The sequence below is a fragment of the Stegostoma tigrinum genome, chromosome 33, assembly GCF_030684315.1.
Source record: "Stegostoma tigrinum isolate sSteTig4 chromosome 33, sSteTig4.hap1, whole genome shotgun sequence".
Classification (NCBI taxonomy): Eukaryota; Metazoa; Chordata; class Chondrichthyes; order Orectolobiformes; family Stegostomatidae; genus Stegostoma; species Stegostoma tigrinum.
The window spans coordinates 25,573,208-25,594,135 of NC_081386.1; the positions used below are offsets into that span (position 1 = coordinate 25,573,208).

Here is a 20,928-nt window from a genome sequence, read left to right on the forward strand (position 1 = left end):
CACTTTTCACTTGTTCATTGTTTAAAACTAAAAATTTTAAATCTTTTTTTGGGTAATTTATCAATTATTAGTTTTTGTTTCAAAAGGTGTTCTGGTGGAACCCCTTGAAGTAACTTCACAAATGTGAAATATATGGAAGTCTTGTAATTTGTGTGGAAAGTTGCAACATAAATCGAGCTGGAAATTGTACTCATAAAAACTGTTTATTGTAGCAGGAAAATTTGCAGCCTCACCTCCCCATTGCTGCTGAACACCCAATATTACCATCATTACCTTCACAAAAGGAAGTACAAGGTACAATTTGCTAATATTTATATAATGTTGCAGCATTTATGATTGCTAAATGTATATTTTAATTTTGTGCCACTGATTATTGGAGCTCATTTGGTTATGGAACAGCTAATAACTTGATTCAGTCATTGTCTAGCCATTTTTTTAAAATGTGCCCTCTTGTGAGCTGTTGCGAGGTTCACTAATTTGATGTGTGGCAAATATAACAGGATTTATTGAAGTTGATTGCTGTTTATTTCCTTTTTTCTGTTATGTACCTTCAATAGTCTATCATTTTACAAGTTAGTAGTAGCATGCTGATCCCTTGGTACAGCATCCTCTTTAAAAGTCCTTTACAGCCTCACTTCACATATTATGTCTGACTAGTTCAGCTTTGCATCTATCACTTGCTCCACTGTACCATTATATATTATTTTGATGGTAATGCTGATAGAATAGTGCTATGTAAGAATTTTAGAATTTGGATCTAGGGGTAATGTATGTCCAAATTTGGATGACATGTACCTGGGAGAACTCACAGGGGAAGAAGGATCTGTTTTTGAGAGCTTGGTGAGTTGTTGCAGTGCAGCCTATGGATGATCCACTCTGCAACTGCATTTCGGAAGAGGTGGATATTGAGTCCGGTGGCAGGGGCACCGAACAGTCTTTTCACTATAGTACTGGTGACGAATTACATACATAAAAATAGTGTATTGTTCCATGGAGATGTTAAATTGAGGCTTCATCCGCCTACTAAGGCAGATATTTTTTACAAATTCAACATAGTTCAGTACTGAAAATGTTACAACTTGCATTTTTCATAGTCAGCATTTTCAAATCTTTGTTGGGCAGTGTAGAGACACATGTTGAAGAATGCTCGAGAGATGTTATTTTAAAAGTAACTGGTCCCTTGTGTCATAAATGTAAGGCATACAGACTACCAATGCATGTCAGGTGATTATGTTTTCAACATTATACTCAGTATTTGAGAGTATCCCCAAAAATCAAGTAAAAATTCTGAAATCCGGTGTAGTTCAACAAATCTTGATGCTTTAACTTTTTGTAAGCAAGTATTCAGGAGTGTAGCTGATAGTGCACCAAGGAAGATTATTAAAGGAAAAAAATACATCATTCACAACTTCTGGATGCCCTGACATGCTTTACAGTCAATGTGCTTTTGAGGTATAGTCAGTATAATATTGCCAGGAAATGCTTTGGTGATATCAATTAATGGATAAATCTTGGCTAGTATATTGGGTATAGTTCCTCTACATTGATTCTGAGCCACACTGTTCAGTCTCTGAACTTTCCGTTGATAAATGTTAGAATTGATTTGGATAGATGCTTTTGTCTTGGGAAATTGTTTCAGTATCAGTTGGGTTTGGAATGACAGTGAGGCAGCAGAATTCTGCACAGTTCAGGGTAAAACAGTTGGTAGATGCTGAGTACTGTAGCTGGCTTTTAAAATTGCAGCATTTCACTATGCAAGTGCCTGAGAGGCCCTTGGGGTTTGCTGTTTGTAGTAATTGGCTGGTAGTAAATTTGAGTTTAGCAACTACAGGAACTGAATGAAAATGGACAAGTTAAAGGGTATTGAAAGTTTACTTGGAAATTTTTGTCCCAAAATGGGTTACAACCTCAGTTTCTGGGATAGGAAAGTTTTTAGAAAATAAAAACAATTACTGTCCATGATTACTATCAACAACAATGTTTCAAGTGCCAGTACTTTAATAATTGCTTAGTCATGGATCTATAGTGGAGTATTCTGCTGTTGGTTATTCTCTGTGATCAGGTATGTAAGCCTGTTCATGTCAATGGAAATGTATCCCAAAAGTAACCAACGCTTTCTTGGAAAGAAAATTTGGGGGCGGGGGGGGGGGGCAGAAAACTTTAATGCATGTCTTAGTGTATGAAATAAATTGCATGAGTTACTCTGTTGAACTTTTCTTGTTGGACATCCTCTCAAGTGACCTTGTCCTTCTGTTTTTACCTTCATAGAGGTGACAAAAGTGCGAAGAAACCTCTTCAATCGAGAAAAGCTGTCTCCGAAGAAAAAGCTGAAGATGCCAAAAAGCTACTCTGAATCGGTGGTTGAAGGATCAAGCAACCTGCACAATAAAGAAAAAACTAGTAAAGGTTCTTGTGTTCAAACCAAAAATGTTACTTTATAAATTCCACTCTACTTTTCAAAATAGCAATGATTCCTGTTTGACTTTCTGACGTTCTAGATGTGAATTGACTTGGTATAGTACTGGAGACTTGGGACTACTGCATTTGATCATTTTCCCCTTCCCATTTTTGATGGTCCTTGTTATTTGGTGCACTCGCAGAGTTGCCTTTAATTTTTAAGAATCTCTGTCATGTGGCTTATACAGGGACTGGCAAATTGTCCTCACATCCAAGTCCGATGTCTCCATGTGCATTTTGTAGCAGAAGCGATTAAATATTCACTAGGTTTAATCATTTCTTCATTGTCAAAGCCTAGACAATGCTAACACAGATATAAGCTCAACTTAAATTCAAATTCTTTAGATTGATAATTTCGATTAAACAGCACCGCAAATCTAATTTTGGAAAGTGAACAAATTTGAAAATGTTACATCTTTCAGGGCATCGAAAATTACTGACCAAGAAGGTGACCGAGACACCACTTCACAAACAAGTATCACACCGGCTCCTGGACAAACAGATTAGAGGGAGGTAGGTAACCATATATAGAATACTGTACTGGAATACAACACTGACATAATTCAAATAAATGCTGTAATGAGGGATAGGTTCTCTTTGGATTTGCTGGCAATCTTTATGAAAACTAAGTTTCATGTCTGTATTTCTGCAGATGCTCAGAGACTGGTTCTGATGTTAGTATTGTTAAGGAATCTCCAGAGAGAGCGCTATCTGCTGGTAGGTCTTTGGTTGAATGATTAAGTATTTTGTAATGTTCATATTCTTCAAATTTAGCAAATTATTACGTAGATTATCACCAAATTAAATTTCACTAACGGCCAATGTTCTGTCCTTTCACTGAAGTGAGAAATGTGACAACATTTTTTATTAAAAGTACAAGGAGAATTATGAGAATGCATTGCCTGAAAGAGTGATGGAAGCAAATTCATTAATAAAACAGTTTTGATAAATATTTGAAGGGAGATTTGTAGATCAGGGAGGAAGAACAGTAGTTTAACTGAGTGCATCGCTCTTAATTAAGGACAAATGATTTGTTACAGAGTTAAAAAGCTAGTTGTGCTGGGACATTTTGGTTCTTAAGTAAGTGATAGAGTTCAGGTAACCTGTTATACTGGCCATGTGAGCCCAGAATATTAATTGAAGATCAATCAGCTGACCTAGTAATTTGCAATTACTGTAGTGAAAAAAGAATACAAAAATAGTATGAATGTGCTACTTTACATGAAAGATTAATCTTCGCTTTAATGGAGTTCAGTTTACAGTTTTTATTACTTATGTTTAGCAGCAGCAATCTGGCATAATTTGAGCGTCTGACCATATATTTTGAGCATCAACTAAGTGATTATAATTAAAGGCCATTTTATTGTAATATCATTCAGAAAGCATTAAATGTGAAATTAATTATTCAGGCTTGTGATCATTTTCCCTTCATAATCATATTTTTTGTAATGTGCAGACTGTATTCTAAGGAGGAGCCCACGCATCAAGAAGGCAGCTCTTGCTAAGAGTCATTCTAGTTCTTTTTACTCTGGTTCATGCCCAATGTCTCGGAGTTTGGAGCGAGTTCAGTCATTGTCACATATACAAGCAGCAAAAACAAAGAGAGCAGGTAAACAAAGTTACAAATGTTTTTCAAATTTTATCCCTTGTTTATGTATGTTCCTGTGACATTTAAAAAGTGGGCAAGTTGATTTTATTCATGGCCACGTCAAAAATTCAGAAGGTTTTGGAATTGTTAAGGTCTGTTCTTTAAAAGGAGCCTGTGGTGAGAAGTCTCTCTTGAGTCTTGATTTTTAACAACATTCTTGAAAACAAAATTATTAAACACTTGATTGTATGTTTGCAATTTGCTTGCCCCACTTTCCTTTGTGGTTGTGTATATCTGCCAGCCATTTGTCATTAGTCAACCAAGATGCACATGTTGGTGCTATTTAATAATTGGAATCTGGATCTACTTATATTCTCACCTTGTACAATGTGAAAAAATTACTAACAAGACTCAGTAGATCAAGTGGGAACACTCAAAATATACAGGTTTTTGGATGATTTTGCCTCTGCAAGTAATCACGTTGCCTGGGAAAATTCAATGTCAGTCGACTGTTCGGAATCGATTCACTTCTGTGTGAGGGATCTGTGAGGACTGCTTGTCCAACCACAAATTGTGTCTCTCGTGCTGCAATCACAAATTTTCAATGTCAAAAGACAAAGCCTGTGATTGGAGGAGCAGCAAGGGCAGGAGAGAGGGAATCAGTTATTGGATTGAACTTGCAGAACATTTGGCCGAAAGGTGGTGATAAGTAACCTGGGATGGATCTTGGCAAGATCGGCTTCAACTAGGGATCTGAGCCTGAGGGATGCAAATCATCCATGATCTAGTTGAAAGTTGGAACAGGCTCAAGGGGTGAACAGCTTACTCCTCTTATTGTTTATGTTCCTACCTCAGTTAATTCAGATGGATGTCAGAAAATAAGGTTTAAGTAATTAAAGAGCATAAAATTCCTAGTGATCACCAAATTTGACCTCAACCAAAATTCCAAAAATAAAATCTAGTAAATAGTCTTTTGACTATAGCCAAAACATTTATTATATGTATTATTCATGTATCTATTTGGTCAAAGCATTAGATAGATACAAATCTTATAGTATTGTAAATTGGTGTCAAAACTTTGCATATGCCGAAAGTGTCTATTTCTGCTGAATAACTTAATCACTCCTCCTTTAGACATTCGAAACATCCAGTCTCCAAATCGGCTTCTTTTTGGTGCTGTGCTTGGGCACGTCAGACCAAAAGAGAAGCAGTCATCAAAGGGCTACTGTTCAGATTCTGAGAGCCTATCTGCATTTCAGGTATGATTAATCTTAAATATCATTTGAGGGTTAGAAAATAAATCAGACATATTATTGAAAGAAAGAAAATTAATTATTAAAAGTAAATCTTTCACCCCACCCATTTTGCAGTAGAAACAGTTTATTTACTTGAAAGCTGAGTTAAGCATTTGATTCAGACAATCATTACCTCCTTTTCTGTGAATGCAACATGTTGGAAGCTTAGTGGCTTTAATGTAAAAATGATGCACATGTTGGGGGCTTGGAATAGGTATCCCATTGAGTGCAACATATTATTTAAACTGAACGTATTTAAAATTGTAAATATTAGATTAGTGTCCCTAACCTGTTGATAGTGCAGAGACTAGCTAAACAATAAACCTTTGAGCTATTAGCTTAGTTTGCACACTATTAGCAGTAGGGAAATTTACTTATAACATTTAGTTCATCAGTATTCATCTGGTTAGCTAGTATTTTTGTTCTTGTTGACTTTTTGATAAAGCCTAAGATTAATGAACTGTTGGAGCTTTGGAATTATAGTTTACTAACTTTGTGTTTTAAATGCTGTTAGCCTCCAAAGCCTACTCCTGAGAAACTTCCAAGATCCCCGGATAAGAGCAGAATCATACAAAAGTCCCCACTGACATCCTGCTATTTGACACCAAAGAAGGATGTAAACATCTCCAAGACCCCAACAAGATCTAGAACCATTAATTGCAAAAGTAAGAAATCTTCCCCATGGAACATAGTATTGAATTCACGCTTTCAATCACCTAGGCGAAGTGAACGTCTGAGTAAAGAAACAACTAACAAAAGTAAGTCAACTTGGAAGATGGAAGTTCAGTCTCCATTTAACTCCTCTCTTTCACTGTCATCACCTAATAAGGACTATTTGCCAGTTAAATCGTCTTCCCGACGGAGTGAACGCTTAATGTCACCTTGCAGAAATAGTTCAACCACAGATGTTTCTCCTGCACCTTCAAAGACTTTAGAATTGGCTTCCCAAGTGAAAACGCCAAGGAAATGTTTATCTCTGTTAAACAGTCCAGATAAGGTATCAAGAAAGCGATCTCTATCTTATTCAATTAATAGTTTGGTAAAAGATGAATCATCAATTCCTTATACACCACATAAAGGAAAGTTGAAGAGATCGAAGTCTGATGATTCATTCATCTCTCACGCTCCAGTAAAATGTTCTGTGACTTCCCCAGCAAAAGTATCGAAGAGGATTGCTAATACGTCATGCTCATCAGATCAGGCCATATCTCAGAAATCAGATTGGAGCCCTTCTTCTACACAAAGAAGTACCTGGGAAGTCAGTTTTCAAATGCCACCGAAAAGCTCAGTGGTAACAAGATCAATGCATAACATGTTTACTCCAGATAGACTGAATGCAATGCAGCCTAAAAGTCCAATTAGAACAGGAGTTGGATTTCCTGTCACATCATCAAAATCTAAGATGAAGACACCACCAAATTGTGCTGCAACACCACCTCAAAGCTTAGTAAGGACACAATCAGTGTTCTGTGAAACACCACTAAAGTCCAAGTTGAAGACGCCAAGAAAATATACAGCATCACCACCCAGAAGCCCAGTGAGGACACGATCAATGATCAGTGTTACACCAATCAAGCTTGAGTTGACGGATCAACCTGAATCTCATATAACACCTCCACACCTCAGATCTTCAAGGAAAAGGACTCTGCTTAATGTTGCATACTCAAGTATTGATCAAAAGACATTTAAATATAATTCAACACCACCTAAAAGCCCAATTGCAATACAATCAGCACCTGCATCTAGTTCAACATCTACACATCGCAAAACCCCCATAAAGTATGTACTTAGCATTACACCCTCTAAACATGAGCTAAATACAATGTCTAATTCTGGGTCAATGTTGTTTGCATCTCTCAAACCAGTATCCACGAGTGAATCAATGGAAATTCCAGGAAACCTTGCCACCTCAATGACCAGATTAGACCAAATATTAAAAACCCCAGTGAAAGGTAAGAACACAGTTTGCAACGCCCAGAGTAAAACACGAAAGACCCTGAAGACAGTTGGTAAATCCAAGCTTGAGGGAATTTCTGTCTTGCAAGAATCCAATTTGTGTGAGAGTATACCACAAATAAAATTTGAAATCTATGACAGCAATGAAAGCTCTGTCTCCAGCCAAATCTTATCTAACAGTTGGTTTGCAGCAACTTGTGATAACTTGGAGAAGGACTGTCTTAATGCTGTTGTAGGATTAAATACCTCAAATTCCCTCCTTTGCTCTTCTCAGAACACAGTTTCTGACCAAGATTCCAGTGTCAGTTTGATAAACGAGAGACTGAGTTCATCTCTGGCCAGAACAACTGATGCTGGTGCAGCTGACTCTCAAGTGGAAGAGAGTAAAGACATATCTCAGGTTAGACTCCTACAAAGTGAAAGCTCTGCCTTGAAAATGAAATTTGCTGTGCTCAGAAAAGGATCAGATTCCAGCGTTGCTAACTCTGTTGTTTCTAAAAAAATTCCCTTGCTTCAAACACAATCCGCGTCGTATGAATTCCGCTGGACTCCAGATAGGAGGCAAAGGCTAGCAGCAGCACGGCAACAGGTGCCTGATTTTGCCAGAAAAATCTCAACTCCAAAGGGTCAGAATTGGCCACCACTGCCAACATATGAAGTTGAGCTGGAAATGCAAGACTCTGGACTTCCCAAACTCCGATTCAAACGGACCAATTCTAGCACAATGATGAGTCCACAACTGGAGCAATCTGTCACCAAAAGTAATGAAAGTCCCTCCTCAGTGTGTGTAAAGAAGGATGGAAGTGAAAGCCCGTTAAGCGAGAGAAATGCTCAGCGCTGTGTTAAGCATTCGGGAAGAATAGACGGAGGCCATATATCTCCGTCATTTTGTTTTCATTATTCCCATAACACTCCAGCAAAGGCTACACCCAGAAAAGGTGGAGTCCAGACTTTTATTTGCCAGTCATATACTCCAAGCCAGTGGTCCTGTGATGCTGCTTCTCCATCTCGAGCGGATTTAGGATTGGTTCCTTGGACACCTTCTCCCAAACACAAGGCAAGACCTTCTCAAACACCAGATGCTATCAAAAACTGGCCACGGAAGAAAAAGGCAGCCACAACACCACTTAGTGCAAAGCAGCAAAAAGGAGCGACTACAGCTGTACAAAATGATAACTTTTGCACGGATCACTACAGCAACAAAATCGTGCCTTTGGAGGAGATTGGTATGGAAGGAGTGTGCCGGTTACAAGATAATTCCCCCACTATTGAATGGGACCAAAGGTTTCCAAATAGTCCAAAGGAAAAGTTTGGACTTCGGTCTAGAAAACGTGGGCATGATCTTATCTGTACTCCATTAGAAGAGGGAAGAGAACCTAAAAGGCCAAGAGAGGCAAATTTCACTACTGCCTTTTCAGATCCAGAGTTTGCATTGGAAGGAGTGCAAAAGGAACAGTCTTCACCTCGTGCTTTCTCTCGTTTTTGTAATACCTTCATGCACCACCGTTCAGTTGAGGAGGGGATGATTTTCGATACTCCAGGTGATTCTCCTACGCTAGTTCATTTCCCCAAAAATGTTATTTTGATAAACATTGCACTGTATTTCAATTACTATTACCTGTTTCGGGAGGGAAAATTAATGGAAATGCGACTCAGATAGCTTGACCGTGAAAAAGTAATTCTTAAGGTGTAATATTGTCTATTGAAGACAGTGACTGGATTGTTATGTTAGGCTGTTGATTTGTCAGTTTTCCTGGAAGGTAGTGCAGATTACAATGCAAACTCCCTTAACTGGAAATCATTTATTGACACAGTATATCTGGTCTCATCCTACAACATTAGTATGATCGCATTTGGTTATAAAGTAGTTACATGATATGATTTTAATTGCAAAATGAGTATTAGCAGCGTATAGTTAAACTGGAATAAAGTCTTCAGGACAATTCTAACCATCTAAAGAGAAAACATTTGCTGATATGGAGCTTAAAATACACCAATTGATCTTTTGCAGTTTGTTATAAAACTTGGAGGTGGGCTGTGGCTGGAAATTAATCAGGAACTAAAATCTTTGAAAGACCTTGGACCGTCTCTCCGTATATGTCTCTCTTTCTGCTTTTGCATTGAAATGTTGCTATAGGGGGCCCCCAATTTGTGAACGTAATTTATGAACATGATCCTATACAGGGGTTTAGTTTTAATGATCTAACATACGAACATCCCCTGTACTAATGAGCAGCTGCTTTGCATTGCCCTGTGTTGTGTTCTGATTTGCGTGCAGACTTCAGAACGGTGCCTGTTCACAACCAAGGGACTGCCTGTCTTCTGATCTTCTCTAAACACACATTTTTTGCTTGGCAAACAAGCATAAGTTGATTCTGAGGAATGAGTTCCTGAATAGATGTGATGCAATACGAAAGGGAGCAAATTACAAGTTACGTTTGTGGAATAAGCTCCATCTAATTGTTGATATCAACTGTGAGAAACAGTGAGTGACCAAGTAGAACTCAGAATCTTGGTAGCTATTCAGTCAGATCACTAATGTAGGTAACAGTAATACAGTTGTCTTTTTATTTATTTAAGGGTTGAGAGTCACTGGCAAGGCTAATATTTATTGCTTGTAAAATTATACTTCAGTCGCAACCAAAAATAATATTGTATTAGTTTTTTTGAATTGGAGTAGAAAGGCTTGCGTTGGGTTGTACTAAAGAGACTGTTGCCAAAAATGTAGCCTATGAGCTGTCTTAGTGGACCAGCTGCTTTCTACCTGTGATTGTAATGGTTTTATTTGTGTTCTAAAGCTGCAACATCACCAAGCTGTAAAGTTAAATCAACCCTGTCTGCTAGCAGTCTACTGGCACTCACTCAGTCACCGTTGTTGTATACTGGGAGAACACCTGCTAAGAAAAAATCTGGTACTAAAGGTAAAGTTCAAACTTCCTATCCTATTTAAGTGTGATGTCTGATCATTATTTCTGAAATAGCCTTATGGATTACCTTACCATAATTAAATAGCAGGGGAGTCTCTTGATTTCTTTCTTCCTTTTCACTGCTTTAAATTGTCCACCATTCGTTTAAGTTGTGTGCATCAACATTTCTGTGGTGCACACCATTGGTCGCAGGCCTCCAGTCCAACCACCGCGCTCCATCTCCTAACTTTGAGTCAGTTATGAAAGTCTTGGGAGTGTTGCCGAATATAGAGATATTGGAGTGGAGATTCATAATTCTTTGAAAGTGGAGTTGCATGTTGACAGGGTAGTGAAGAAGACGTTTTGTACACTTGCCTTTATTGATCAGTGCGTTGAAGATAGGAGTTGGGAGTTCCAGTTGTGGCTGTACAGGTTGTTGGTTAGGCCACTTTTGGAATAGTGTGTCCATTCCGGTCTCCCTGCTATAAGAGAGATGTTGTGAAAGGGTTCAGAAAAGATTTACAAGGATGTTGCAGGGGTTGAAGGGTTTGAACTGTAGGGAAATACTGCGTATGCTGTGGATACTTTTCTAGACTGTCGGAGACTGAGGGGTGACCTTAGCGGTTTATAAAATCAGAGGGGCATGGACAGGGTAAATAGCCAAGGTCTTTTCCCCAGTGGAGGGGAGACCAAAACTAGAGAGCAAAGGTTTAAAGTGAAAGCGGAAGGATTTAAAAGGGACCTAAGGGGCAAGGTTTTCTCACAGGGTGGTGCATATATAGAATGAACTGCTAAAGGAAGTGGTGGAAGCAGGTACAATTACAACATTTAAAAGACATCTGAATGGGTACATAAATAGGAAGCATTTAGAGGGACGTGGGCCAACTGCTGGCAAATGGGACTAGATTAATTTAGGCTATCTGGTTGGCATGGATGAGTTGAACCAAAATGTTGTTTCTGTGCTATACGTCTCTGTGACTATGTTGGCATCTCTAGTTTTTGCCCTGGAGAAGATGATGGTGAGCTGCCTTAAACACCCTGAGCCCTGCCGAATCTTCACCATCCCCCCAGACCTCCCACTGACTGAGGACGAACGGTCAGTCCTGAGCAAGGGGCTCACCTTTGTCCCCCTACAACCACACATCAACGAATACCAGTCACGGTCGGACACAGAGCAGTTTTTCCGCCGTCTTCGCCTGCATGCCTACTTCTTCAACCGGGAACCCAACCCTCCTTCCACTGACCCCTTCACCCGCTTCCAACACAAGTCCTCCTCCTGGACACCACCCCCAGGCCTCCTACCCTCCCTCGACCTCTTCATCTCCAACTGCCGTCGAGACATTAACCGCCTCAACCTCTCCACCCCTCTCACCCACTCCAACCTCTCCCCCGCAGAACGGGCAGCCCTCCGCTCCCTCCGCTCCAACCCCAACCTCACCATCAAACCCGCAGACAAGGGTGGCGCAGTGGTAGTATGGCGTACTGACCTCTACATCGCCGAGGCCAGACGCCAACTCTCCGACACCACCTCCTACCGCCTCCTCGATCATGACCCCACACCCGAGCACCAAACCATCATCTCCAACACCATTCATGACCTCATCACCTCAGGGGACCTCCCACCCACAGCCTCCAACCTCATTGTTCCCCAACCCCGCACGGCCCGTTTCTATCTCCTTCCCAAAATCCACAAACCTGCCTGCCCTGGTCGACCCATCGTCTCAGCCTGCTCCTGCCCCACCGAACTCATCTCCACCTATCTGGACTCCATTTTCTCCCCTTTGGTCCAGGAACTCCCCACCTATGTCCGTGACACCACCCACGCCCTCCACCTCCTCCAGGACTTCCAATTCCCTGGCCCCCAACACCTCATATTCACCATGGACGTCCAGTCCCTGTACACCTGCATTCCGCATGGAGATGGCCTCAAGGCCCTCCGCTTCTTCCTGTCCCGCAGGCCCGACCAGGCCCCCTCCACCGACACTCTCATCCGCCTAGCGGAACTCGTCCTCACACTCAACAACTTCTCTTTTGACTCCTCCCACTTCCTACAGACTAAGGGGGTGGCCATGGGCACCCGCATGGGCCCCAGCTATGCCTGCCTCTTTGTAGGTTACGTGGAACAGTCCATCTTCCGCACCTACACAGGCCTCAAACCCCACCTCTTCCTCCGGTACATTGATGACTGTATCGGCGCCGCCTCTTGCTCCCCAGAGTTGCTCGAACAGTTCATCCACTTCACCAACACCTTCCACCCCAACCTTCAGTTCACCTGGGCCATCTCCAGCATATCCCTCACCTTCCTGGACCTCTCAGTCTCCATCTCAGGCAACCAGCTTGTAACTGATGTCCATTTCAAGCCCACTGACTCCCACAGCTACCTAGAATACACCTCCTCCCACCCACCCTCCTGCAAAAATTCCATCCCCTATTCCCAATTCCTCCGCCTCCGCCGCATCTGCTCCCACGATGAGGCATTCCACTCCCGCACATCCCAGATGTCCAAGTTCTTTAAGGACCGCAACTTCCCCCCCACGGTGATTGAGAACGCCCTTGACCGCGTCTCCCGCATTTCCCGCGACACATCCCTCACACCCCGCCCCCGCCACAACCGCCCCAAGAGGATCCCCCTCGTTCTCACACACCACCCTACCAACCTCCGGATACAACGCATTATCCTCCGACACTTCCGCCATTTACAATCCGACCCCACCACCCAAGACATTTTTCCATCCCCACCCCTGTCTGCTTTCCGGAGAGACCACTCTCTCCGTGACTCCCTTGTTCGCTCCACACTGCCCTCCAACCCCACCACACCCGGCACCTTCCCCTGCAACCGCAGGAAATGCTACACTTGTCCCCACACCTCCTCCCTCACCCCCATCCCAGGCCCCAAGATGACATTCCACATTAAGCAGAGGTTCACCTGCACATCTGCCAATGTGGTATACTGCATCCACTGTACCCGGTGCGGCTTTCTCTACATTGGGGAAACCAAGCGGAGGCTTGGGGACCGCTTTGCAGAACACCTCCGCTCAGTTCGCAACAAACAACTGCACCTCCCAGTCGCAAACCATTTCCACTCCCTCTCCCATTCTCTTGATGACATGTCCATCATGGGCCTCCTGCACTGCCACAATGATGCCACCCGAAGGTTGCAGGAACAGCAACTCATATTCCGCCTGGGAACCCTGCAGCCATATGGTATCAATGTGGACTTCACCAGTTTCAAAATCTCCCCTTCCCCCACTGCATCCCTAAACCAGCCCAGTTCATTCCCTCCCCCCACTGCACCACACAACCAGCCCAGCTCTTCCCGCCCACCCACTGCATCCCAAAACCAGTCCAACCTGTCTCTGCCTCCCTAACCGGTTCTTCCTCTCACCCATCCCTTCCTCCCACCCCAAGCCGCACCCCCAGCTACCTACTAACCTCATCCCACCTGCTTGACCTGTCCGTCTTCCCTGGACTGACCTATCCCCTCCCTACCTCCCCACCCACACCTTCTCCACCTATCTTCTTTACTCTCCATCTTCGGTCCGCCTCCCCCTCTCTCCCTATTTATTCCAGTTCCCTCCCCCCATCCCCCTCTCTGATGAAGGGTCTAGGCCCGAAACGTCAGCTTTTGTGCTCCTGAGATGCTGCTTGGCCTGCTGTGTTCATCCAGCCTCACATTTTATTATCTTGGAATCTCCAGCATCTGCAGTTCCCATTATCTCTCTCTTAAACTGCTGCAGTCTTTGCAATGCAAGAATATGGTGGTGTCCTCGTGCATCTACTGCCTTTATCCTTCCAAGTGATAGAGGTCACGGGTGCAAAAAGTGCGTTAATGGAGGGTTACTGCAGTGCATCTTGTAAAGAGAAAACACTTCTCTTCACTGTGCTTTATTGATGAAGGGAGTGAATGTCGATTGTGGTGGACAGAGTGCCAATCAAGCAGGCTGCTTTTGTTCTGGATTGTGTCAAGCTTTTTGGTGTTAGCAATGCACCATCCAGGCAAATCAAAAGTAATCCATCGCATTCCTGACTTGTGCCTTGTCAATGGTGGACAGGCAATGGGGAGACAAAGTGAATTGATTGCAGAATTCCGACCTTCATTGTTGCAGCAAGAGCAGTTCAAAGCATTTGACTAGTGCTGTTTAGCTTCTGGATGATGGTCACCCCCAGGGATGTGTTAATGGGGAACTCAGCAATTGTATACCATTGATCATTAGGGACGATGGCTAGATTCTCTCTTGGTAGAGATGGTCATTGCCCAGGACCTCTGTGGTGTGATTGTTACATGCCACTTATGAACCCAAGCCTGCATGTTATCCTGCTATGTGGCATATGGACAGGAATACTTCACTTTCTGATGAATCACAAATACTTCTGAATATTGCACAGCGATCAGCAAACTTCCCCACTTCTGACCTTATGGATGAAAGATGCACAATTTACACGGGATAATCATTAGCACTACTAACATAATTCGCTTCTGTATTCAGTGGAATGTCATTTTGGCCTTTTTGTATTAAAAGAATGACAGTTTGATTTGAGCAGATGGTAATTAGTTAACAGCAGTTATGGAACATCATTCCCAGATCAAAAAAAGTCTGATGTTTTGAATTGGGAACCTATCACTGTAGTAGGATGATGTATTCATCTACATTAATTTAGTTCTCAAATCAGCTGACATTTCAGGATCTTCAACATCAAGGACAAAGCCCATCTGATCAAAATGTTCAGTCCTTACACCATTGGCATACTCTGGTGTCCCATCAACAAGATGCACTGCTGCAACTCACCAACTTTTCTTTATAGCATCTTCTAAACCCTCAACTTCACCCGGAGTGCAAAGAGAGAAGGTACTCAAAAAAAAAACTACTACTAAAAACTTCCATTTGTTATCATACGATTTAAAAAAGCATGAAATTCCCTACCTAGCAGACCATTTCTTTGTACCCCCACCATGTTGATTGTAGCTGTTCGAGAAAGCTGTTGTCTCTCACCTTCTCATTAGCGATTGAGAATGCCTAGTAAATGAAGGCCATGGATGACCCAGAGAAAATCAATTTGTGCCAGGTTAGGATTGTGTAAGGTTACTACATCCCTGCCTCTCTGCCCTTACAGTAGATATGTTAAATAAGTCATCTGCAGCAAATACATTCCAATTAAGCTGTCTTCAGTTCTCAACTGCTTAAAATTTCCGATTCTGGATGATGCCTCATTGTGGATTGCAATTCTGTTTGTGCTCTTGGCCTTCTTCATTGCTGGCCTTATGGCAAGTTTTGGTCCAGCTTGGATCATTTCGATACTGCAAAACATTTTGCCCTGAAGGGCATTGCTGACCCAACTGTCAGTGTTCCTATCTGACTGCCTCGTGTGGTTTTGAAAAATCATTAGAGATTCATTTGGAATGATCTTGCCTACATGGTTGTCTGTCTGTTGTGTCCTTTGTCTTAAGATACAGATCCACTTGAATTTTTGGTCTGGAATTAAGTCATGAGGTTTGAGTTTTGTGACTAAAGTACTGTTTTTGATAGTGCTAAATCTTTTAACAGATGCTACACATGAAGATTTGCTGACTGATAACTCACCTAGCCAAAGGATGGCAATCGTTGGTGACACTGACCAGGATCATTCTCCTTTTGCCAAAGCACCTGTTCGTCGTTGCATCACAAAAACGTACTCGAGAAAAAAATTAGTCAGTTAATGAGAACATCTCACTCCTGGCTTTATCTTCACTCGCTTTGTTTTAGTTCCTCTCTCTGAAGATGTAGGGTATGAAATGTGGTAAATATTTAAACAGTGGAAACTACTTTGTGATTATTGTGGATGTGAAGTGGCACTTGAAATGGAGGGAAAATGCAACACTGCGTTTTAAATTCTGTAATTTTATGTTCACATGTAAAGGGTGACTGAACCTTCAAATGTCATGTTTTTACAGTGTCAAATTTTGTTTCTTTTATATATTTATATATTATGGTTGAACCTTGTTTCATGTCCCAAAGTATCAGTGCAAGCTGACTGAGATAACCTGGATTAGTGGGAAGCAAGGCTGAACATCCATGCTTAAATTCTGTGTGCCAGTTACTAGATCTTTTCCACATGCGTGTTGAAAACGTGGAAAGAAGGATTCATTCCAGCTGTAGAGCTAATGTTATGCATTGGAAATAATCAGTTCAGTGAAGTTCTTTTAAATATTGGGGAATGGGTAGCAGTGCAGTTGCTGACAAAAGGGTTGATATTCTGGAAAGATAAAATTGAAGAGGGTGTAGGGCCGTTTTGATCCAACCTGTAAGATCAGTATCATTGCAAGCTTTAAATGTTAAAGTTAAGACGATTTGTAGTAATTTAGCAGTGGTGTCAATTTAACATTTTAAGGTTTTTCTTGCCTTGTGTTTTAAACTGCCAGTGTTTATTTTAGTGCATCAATGTGAAAATGGTCATTGAAAATTTCAAAGCAGATACTATCCATTTGCTGAGACTTTTAGGGCTATTAATCAAGCCCTGGACATGCTTTGAGATCAATTGTGGGTGTTCTTTATTTTAAATTATTTATTTCTGTTTGTCACATAATTGAGAAGTTCACTTACTGCATTTTTAAAAAAAAACCTGAAATTATGGAATGTTTTCTGAAGCTAACTCATGTTGAAGGAACACCAGTGATGTGTTGTTGAATCTCTACAGTGCAATTTGATCTTTTCAGGTGTTGCTGCTCTTGGCAGTTGTCACTTTTAATTTTAAACAGATTTCACAGTAGGGCATTGCAGAGATGTTCCTGGCTTTTACATTTCTTTTTAGACTACCTGAAAAGAGAATACCTGGATCCATGTGGTAGGAATGTGGATGAGCCACATGATGTGGAATCCAGATCACCAAGTGATGTTTCAAATTTCTATTAAATAGCAAATTATGTATAAAGTTTTACAAATTTTGGGATGAGGGTGTAAAAATGGGGTAAAATGTTTTTAAATGAAAGATAATGAAACATTTTGTACAGTTATTTGCTAAAATAAACAATGAATTTATTACCCTGTTCAGAAAGTGAGAGTTTGTGCATGTTACATAATACATGAAATTCTTCTGACCCGAGCTGATAGCAATACCAGACTAGTCAGATTCCAGATTGAAACCTGGCATAAAGACCACCAGTTTTACTTTTCCATTTTGGTGGCTATCACTGAATGGTATTGACAAGGTTGTTTGTGTACTTTAACAAAAACATAAGTTTATTGAAGAAAAAAAGGCTGACAGTTTGGAAAGGCCTTATTATAAGCAGATTCAGCGCTTTCCCGGCAATATCCTTTCAGGCATTCAACTCCAATGAAGTATCACTCCTATCATCGTTTTAAAATTTCTCACTGAATTGATGAGCGCGCAAGCAGTTCCTTCCAGAATATTTCCTACAGACTTTCTGTGCATTCACCTAATGTGATTCCATGATACTGACTGTCTTCAAGAGAGCCAGGTAGGCCAACTGTCTGACTTTTGTCAGAGAAATTTAAGGATAAAATCAAGGATGTCTACTTTCACACTGCTAACTGCCACAATTGAAGGTCTGAATCTTCAAAGCTGCCACCTGCTTCTGGCCTTTGACCTCCTGTAGGTCATAAATTCTCAAGTCGACAACAGTATTTAGCCTACCAAGTTGCTTGTTAATTCATTTAGTTATGGTTGCATGGTTTCTTTAGCTGACTTCTTTAATGACTTTCTGACTCTTTCAAAAGAACATATTAGAGTTGCAGGACCATAGTCCAAAAGATCATTAACCTCGATGTTAGAATCTAAATTCCCAAGTCATATTGCACAGTAAACCTTCATAACGTTGTGTTGGAGGCAACAAATCTGATTTTCAGATGCTGACCTAACTGTTAGATGAATGCAGAGTTTTCTGTTTTCAGTACCAATTTGAAGGTTTTCTTTCCCTCCATGAAGAATTAGGACAGAGCTTTAATTTGTGTAATTCCTGATTAGATTCACAAAACCACCAAAATACAAGAGTGCAAGCTGTCCCAATGTCTACCTTATCTCTTGTTTCATTTAGGGGTTATTACAGATCCTGTAGATACCATGAGTATTGGTGGATATTTCATATTCTAGCCACCTTACCATGTAAAATAAAAGTAAACTCCTATCTTCTCCAGTGATAATGGGAACTGCAGATGCTGGAGAATCCAAGATAATAAAATATGAGGCTGGATGAACACAGCAGGCCCAGCAGCATCTCAGGAGCACAAAAGCTGATGTTTCGGGCCTAGGCCCTTCATCAGAGAGGTGATGAAGGGTCTAGGCCCAAAACGTCAGCTTTTGTGCTCCTGAGATGCTGCTGGGCCTGCTGTGTTCATCCAGCCTCACATTTTATTATCCTATCTTCTCCATTTGTTCTTTTGATTTTCTTCAGTTGCATCCTCTGTTTACCAACCTGGAAATAATTTTCCCTGACTTACCTAATCAAAATCCCTTCAAACTTTAACACTTCTGTCAGATTTTTCAACCTTTTTTTTTTGAGTGAGTTGTATCTTTCCAGCTTTCAACTGGGACAGAAAATGGAATACTAAAGGAAAATATTGCAGCTGTTAAATCCTGGCAAAAATAAAACTGAAATGAACAGTCAATTAATTTTATTATGACATCAGTTGAGACAGTAACCATCTTATGATTTGAAGGCAAGAATCAGTCATTCACATACCCATGATAGAAAGCTGCACAGAAAACAAAGTCATAATCACATGACACTGGGTTCTTGTCCAACAGGTTTATTTAAAGATGCAAGCTTTCGGATGTATTTTCTCAACAGTTTATAAGGAAATACCTACATGTAAGGGGTGAGTTATAACCTGTAGTTGATGTAGGACAGGTACCGTTGCGCCAATTGACCTTCTTAACTGTAACTTCAGTGACAGTTGTGTGTAGTTCATCTACCTAGCATTGATTTGTTACACAAACATATCTTCCATTAAATACCCTCCAAGCCTGAGGTCAAGGATAAGTCAATTCACCAAATGAGAATTTAGTTAACAAACCAGGCAATCCTTGTTCTCCTAATGTTAGGGATTGCTATCTCGGGACATTGAGATGAGTTAGGCCTGAGGATAACTCCTTTTAAAGGATTGAAAACTTGATTTGCAGTGGGCTTCACTGATGGAAAAATACATTGGCAGGATATACTTCCCAGCCCTCTGTCTTCCATAGATTCATCCAAATATTCAAGCATAAAAAAACTACAGCTGGAAAACCTCAAGTCTGACAGTATTTGTGGAGAGTGATCAGTTAATGTTTTGAGTACAATAACCCTTAAAAACAAACTACAGATTTGTTACTTCATTGAAACTTGTGTTATATCAACGTGCATTGAAGACACATGTCCAAAACAGCATGCTCTAGAAGATGGATGTATGCAATTTTGTTACTTAAATCTATGGTGCCCTCCTTATGTGAGAGCAGAGTAAGACAAGGTTGCGTTAAAGATCAACTTTAGAAAGGGAGAATGTTTTTAAACTAAACTGTAGTTGCAATAACAGTGAATTCTGATGTACAAAACAAAACAAATGTTTAACCTTTTTGAGTAGTCCATATCCTTTGGAACAAATGCTGATAATGTACAACAGGTGGGAAGTGAGTAGAAAAACTCGGTTGAAACTGCCTGAAGTAAGTTTGTGCCAACCATTGATATCCAAAAGAGGAAAAAAAATCCTACATCTGACATTGCTCTGAACCGGAAATATTGTTTTATTCTCCCTCCATTGCATGTTCTGTGTACTTGCACTCCTGTAGTTTAGTACTAGTCACCTAGGTCTATCAGCAAGTAGCTGCACATGTGTTCTGATGTGGAGGTGCCTGTGTTGGATGTAACACCAGGCTATAGTCCAACGGGATAACTTGAAGACACAAACTAGTCGAGACTCTGAAAGCTTGTGTTTTTGAATAAACCTGTTGGACGAGAACCTGGTGTCGTGTGATTTTTGACCTTGTTTTCTGCATAGCTTTCTATCATGGGAGCAGCAGTAGGATAACTCTATATGTAGCTCATGATTTGGCCAGTAGATGTCCTCTGCAGCTAATAGAAAGCTTAAAAAAATAGTTTCAACTTGTATCAGAAATTGTTTTCCAAGTTCCTGTATAATTTAAACTTTACTGACCATAGTTCATCCAACCAATCAGTGCACTAAATTGTTACAAATTATTGCTTCCTTTCAATTTTCTTTTGATTCAGACCCAGTGAGCATGAGGTGAAAAGATTTGATCTGGTGTCTTTTCAGCAATGTCTGAGTTCTGCAATATGAGCAATTATTTCTGTATGAATTCCTGTTTATTTTATTATTCTGACAGCTTCAAGGATTTAGGTACTCTTACCTGTCATTTTAAAGCAGTTTATTCACTGTGTTTCAGTTTTTTTTTAACTGATTTTCTTAATGCCCGCCCCCCCCAACTTTTTTTTGACGGGCCTGATTTATCCAGTTTCACATTCCACAATTATTAGTGGCTTGCCAGTACTTCCTCCAGAAGACTGTTCTTCCTGTGAACCTACAGATTGCTGGTGAGTCTTTGGCTCTGGTCATGTAGTATGAGGTTTAAGCAGGCAGAACTCTTTGGTCATATTTTATTCATGGGTCGTGTCAGTTTATCACAGTGGCACTGTTTTCAGGATTTGAGATACCAATAACATTAGACAAACTGAAGGTTTGATACTCACTTCAGCTACTACTTGTGGTAACACACTAACCACACCTGGCTCAAGAAG

At 40.9% G+C, this 20,928-nt stretch overlaps 1 protein-coding gene and 1 long non-coding RNA gene across 3 annotated transcripts in view; one reads left to right on the plus strand and one right to left on the minus strand.

The window, feature by feature from the left end:
* Positions 1-17,159, plus strand: part of ticrr (TopBP1-interacting, checkpoint, and replication regulator) — a 42,947-nt gene extending 25,788 nt beyond the window's left edge. Inside the window, exons 14-22 of one of the 2 annotated variants that reach the window (XM_048563167.2) lie at positions 213-294; positions 2,269-2,406; positions 2,880-2,970; positions 3,110-3,174; positions 3,914-4,066; positions 5,180-5,304; positions 5,855-8,837; positions 10,095-10,217; positions 15,746-17,159. In XM_048563167.2, the coding sequence (XP_048419124.2) occupies positions 213-294; positions 2,269-2,406; positions 2,880-2,970; positions 3,110-3,174; positions 3,914-4,066; positions 5,180-5,304; positions 5,855-8,837; positions 10,095-10,217; positions 15,746-15,897 (3,912 nt within the window). In that variant the 3' untranslated portion in view covers positions 15,898-17,159. The remainder of the gene's footprint in view (positions 1-212; positions 295-2,268; positions 2,407-2,879; positions 2,971-3,109; positions 3,175-3,913; positions 4,067-5,179; positions 5,305-5,854; positions 8,838-10,094; positions 10,218-15,745) is intronic. The other variant, XM_048563168.2, reaches the window with a different exon arrangement.
* Positions 2,284-20,928, minus strand: part of LOC132206174 (uncharacterized) — a 48,219-nt gene continuing 29,574 nt past the window's right edge. Inside the window, exon 3 of the long non-coding RNA XR_009442884.1 lies at positions 2,284-2,378. This is a non-coding gene — a long non-coding RNA (uncharacterized LOC132206174). The remainder of the gene's footprint in view (positions 2,379-20,928) is intronic.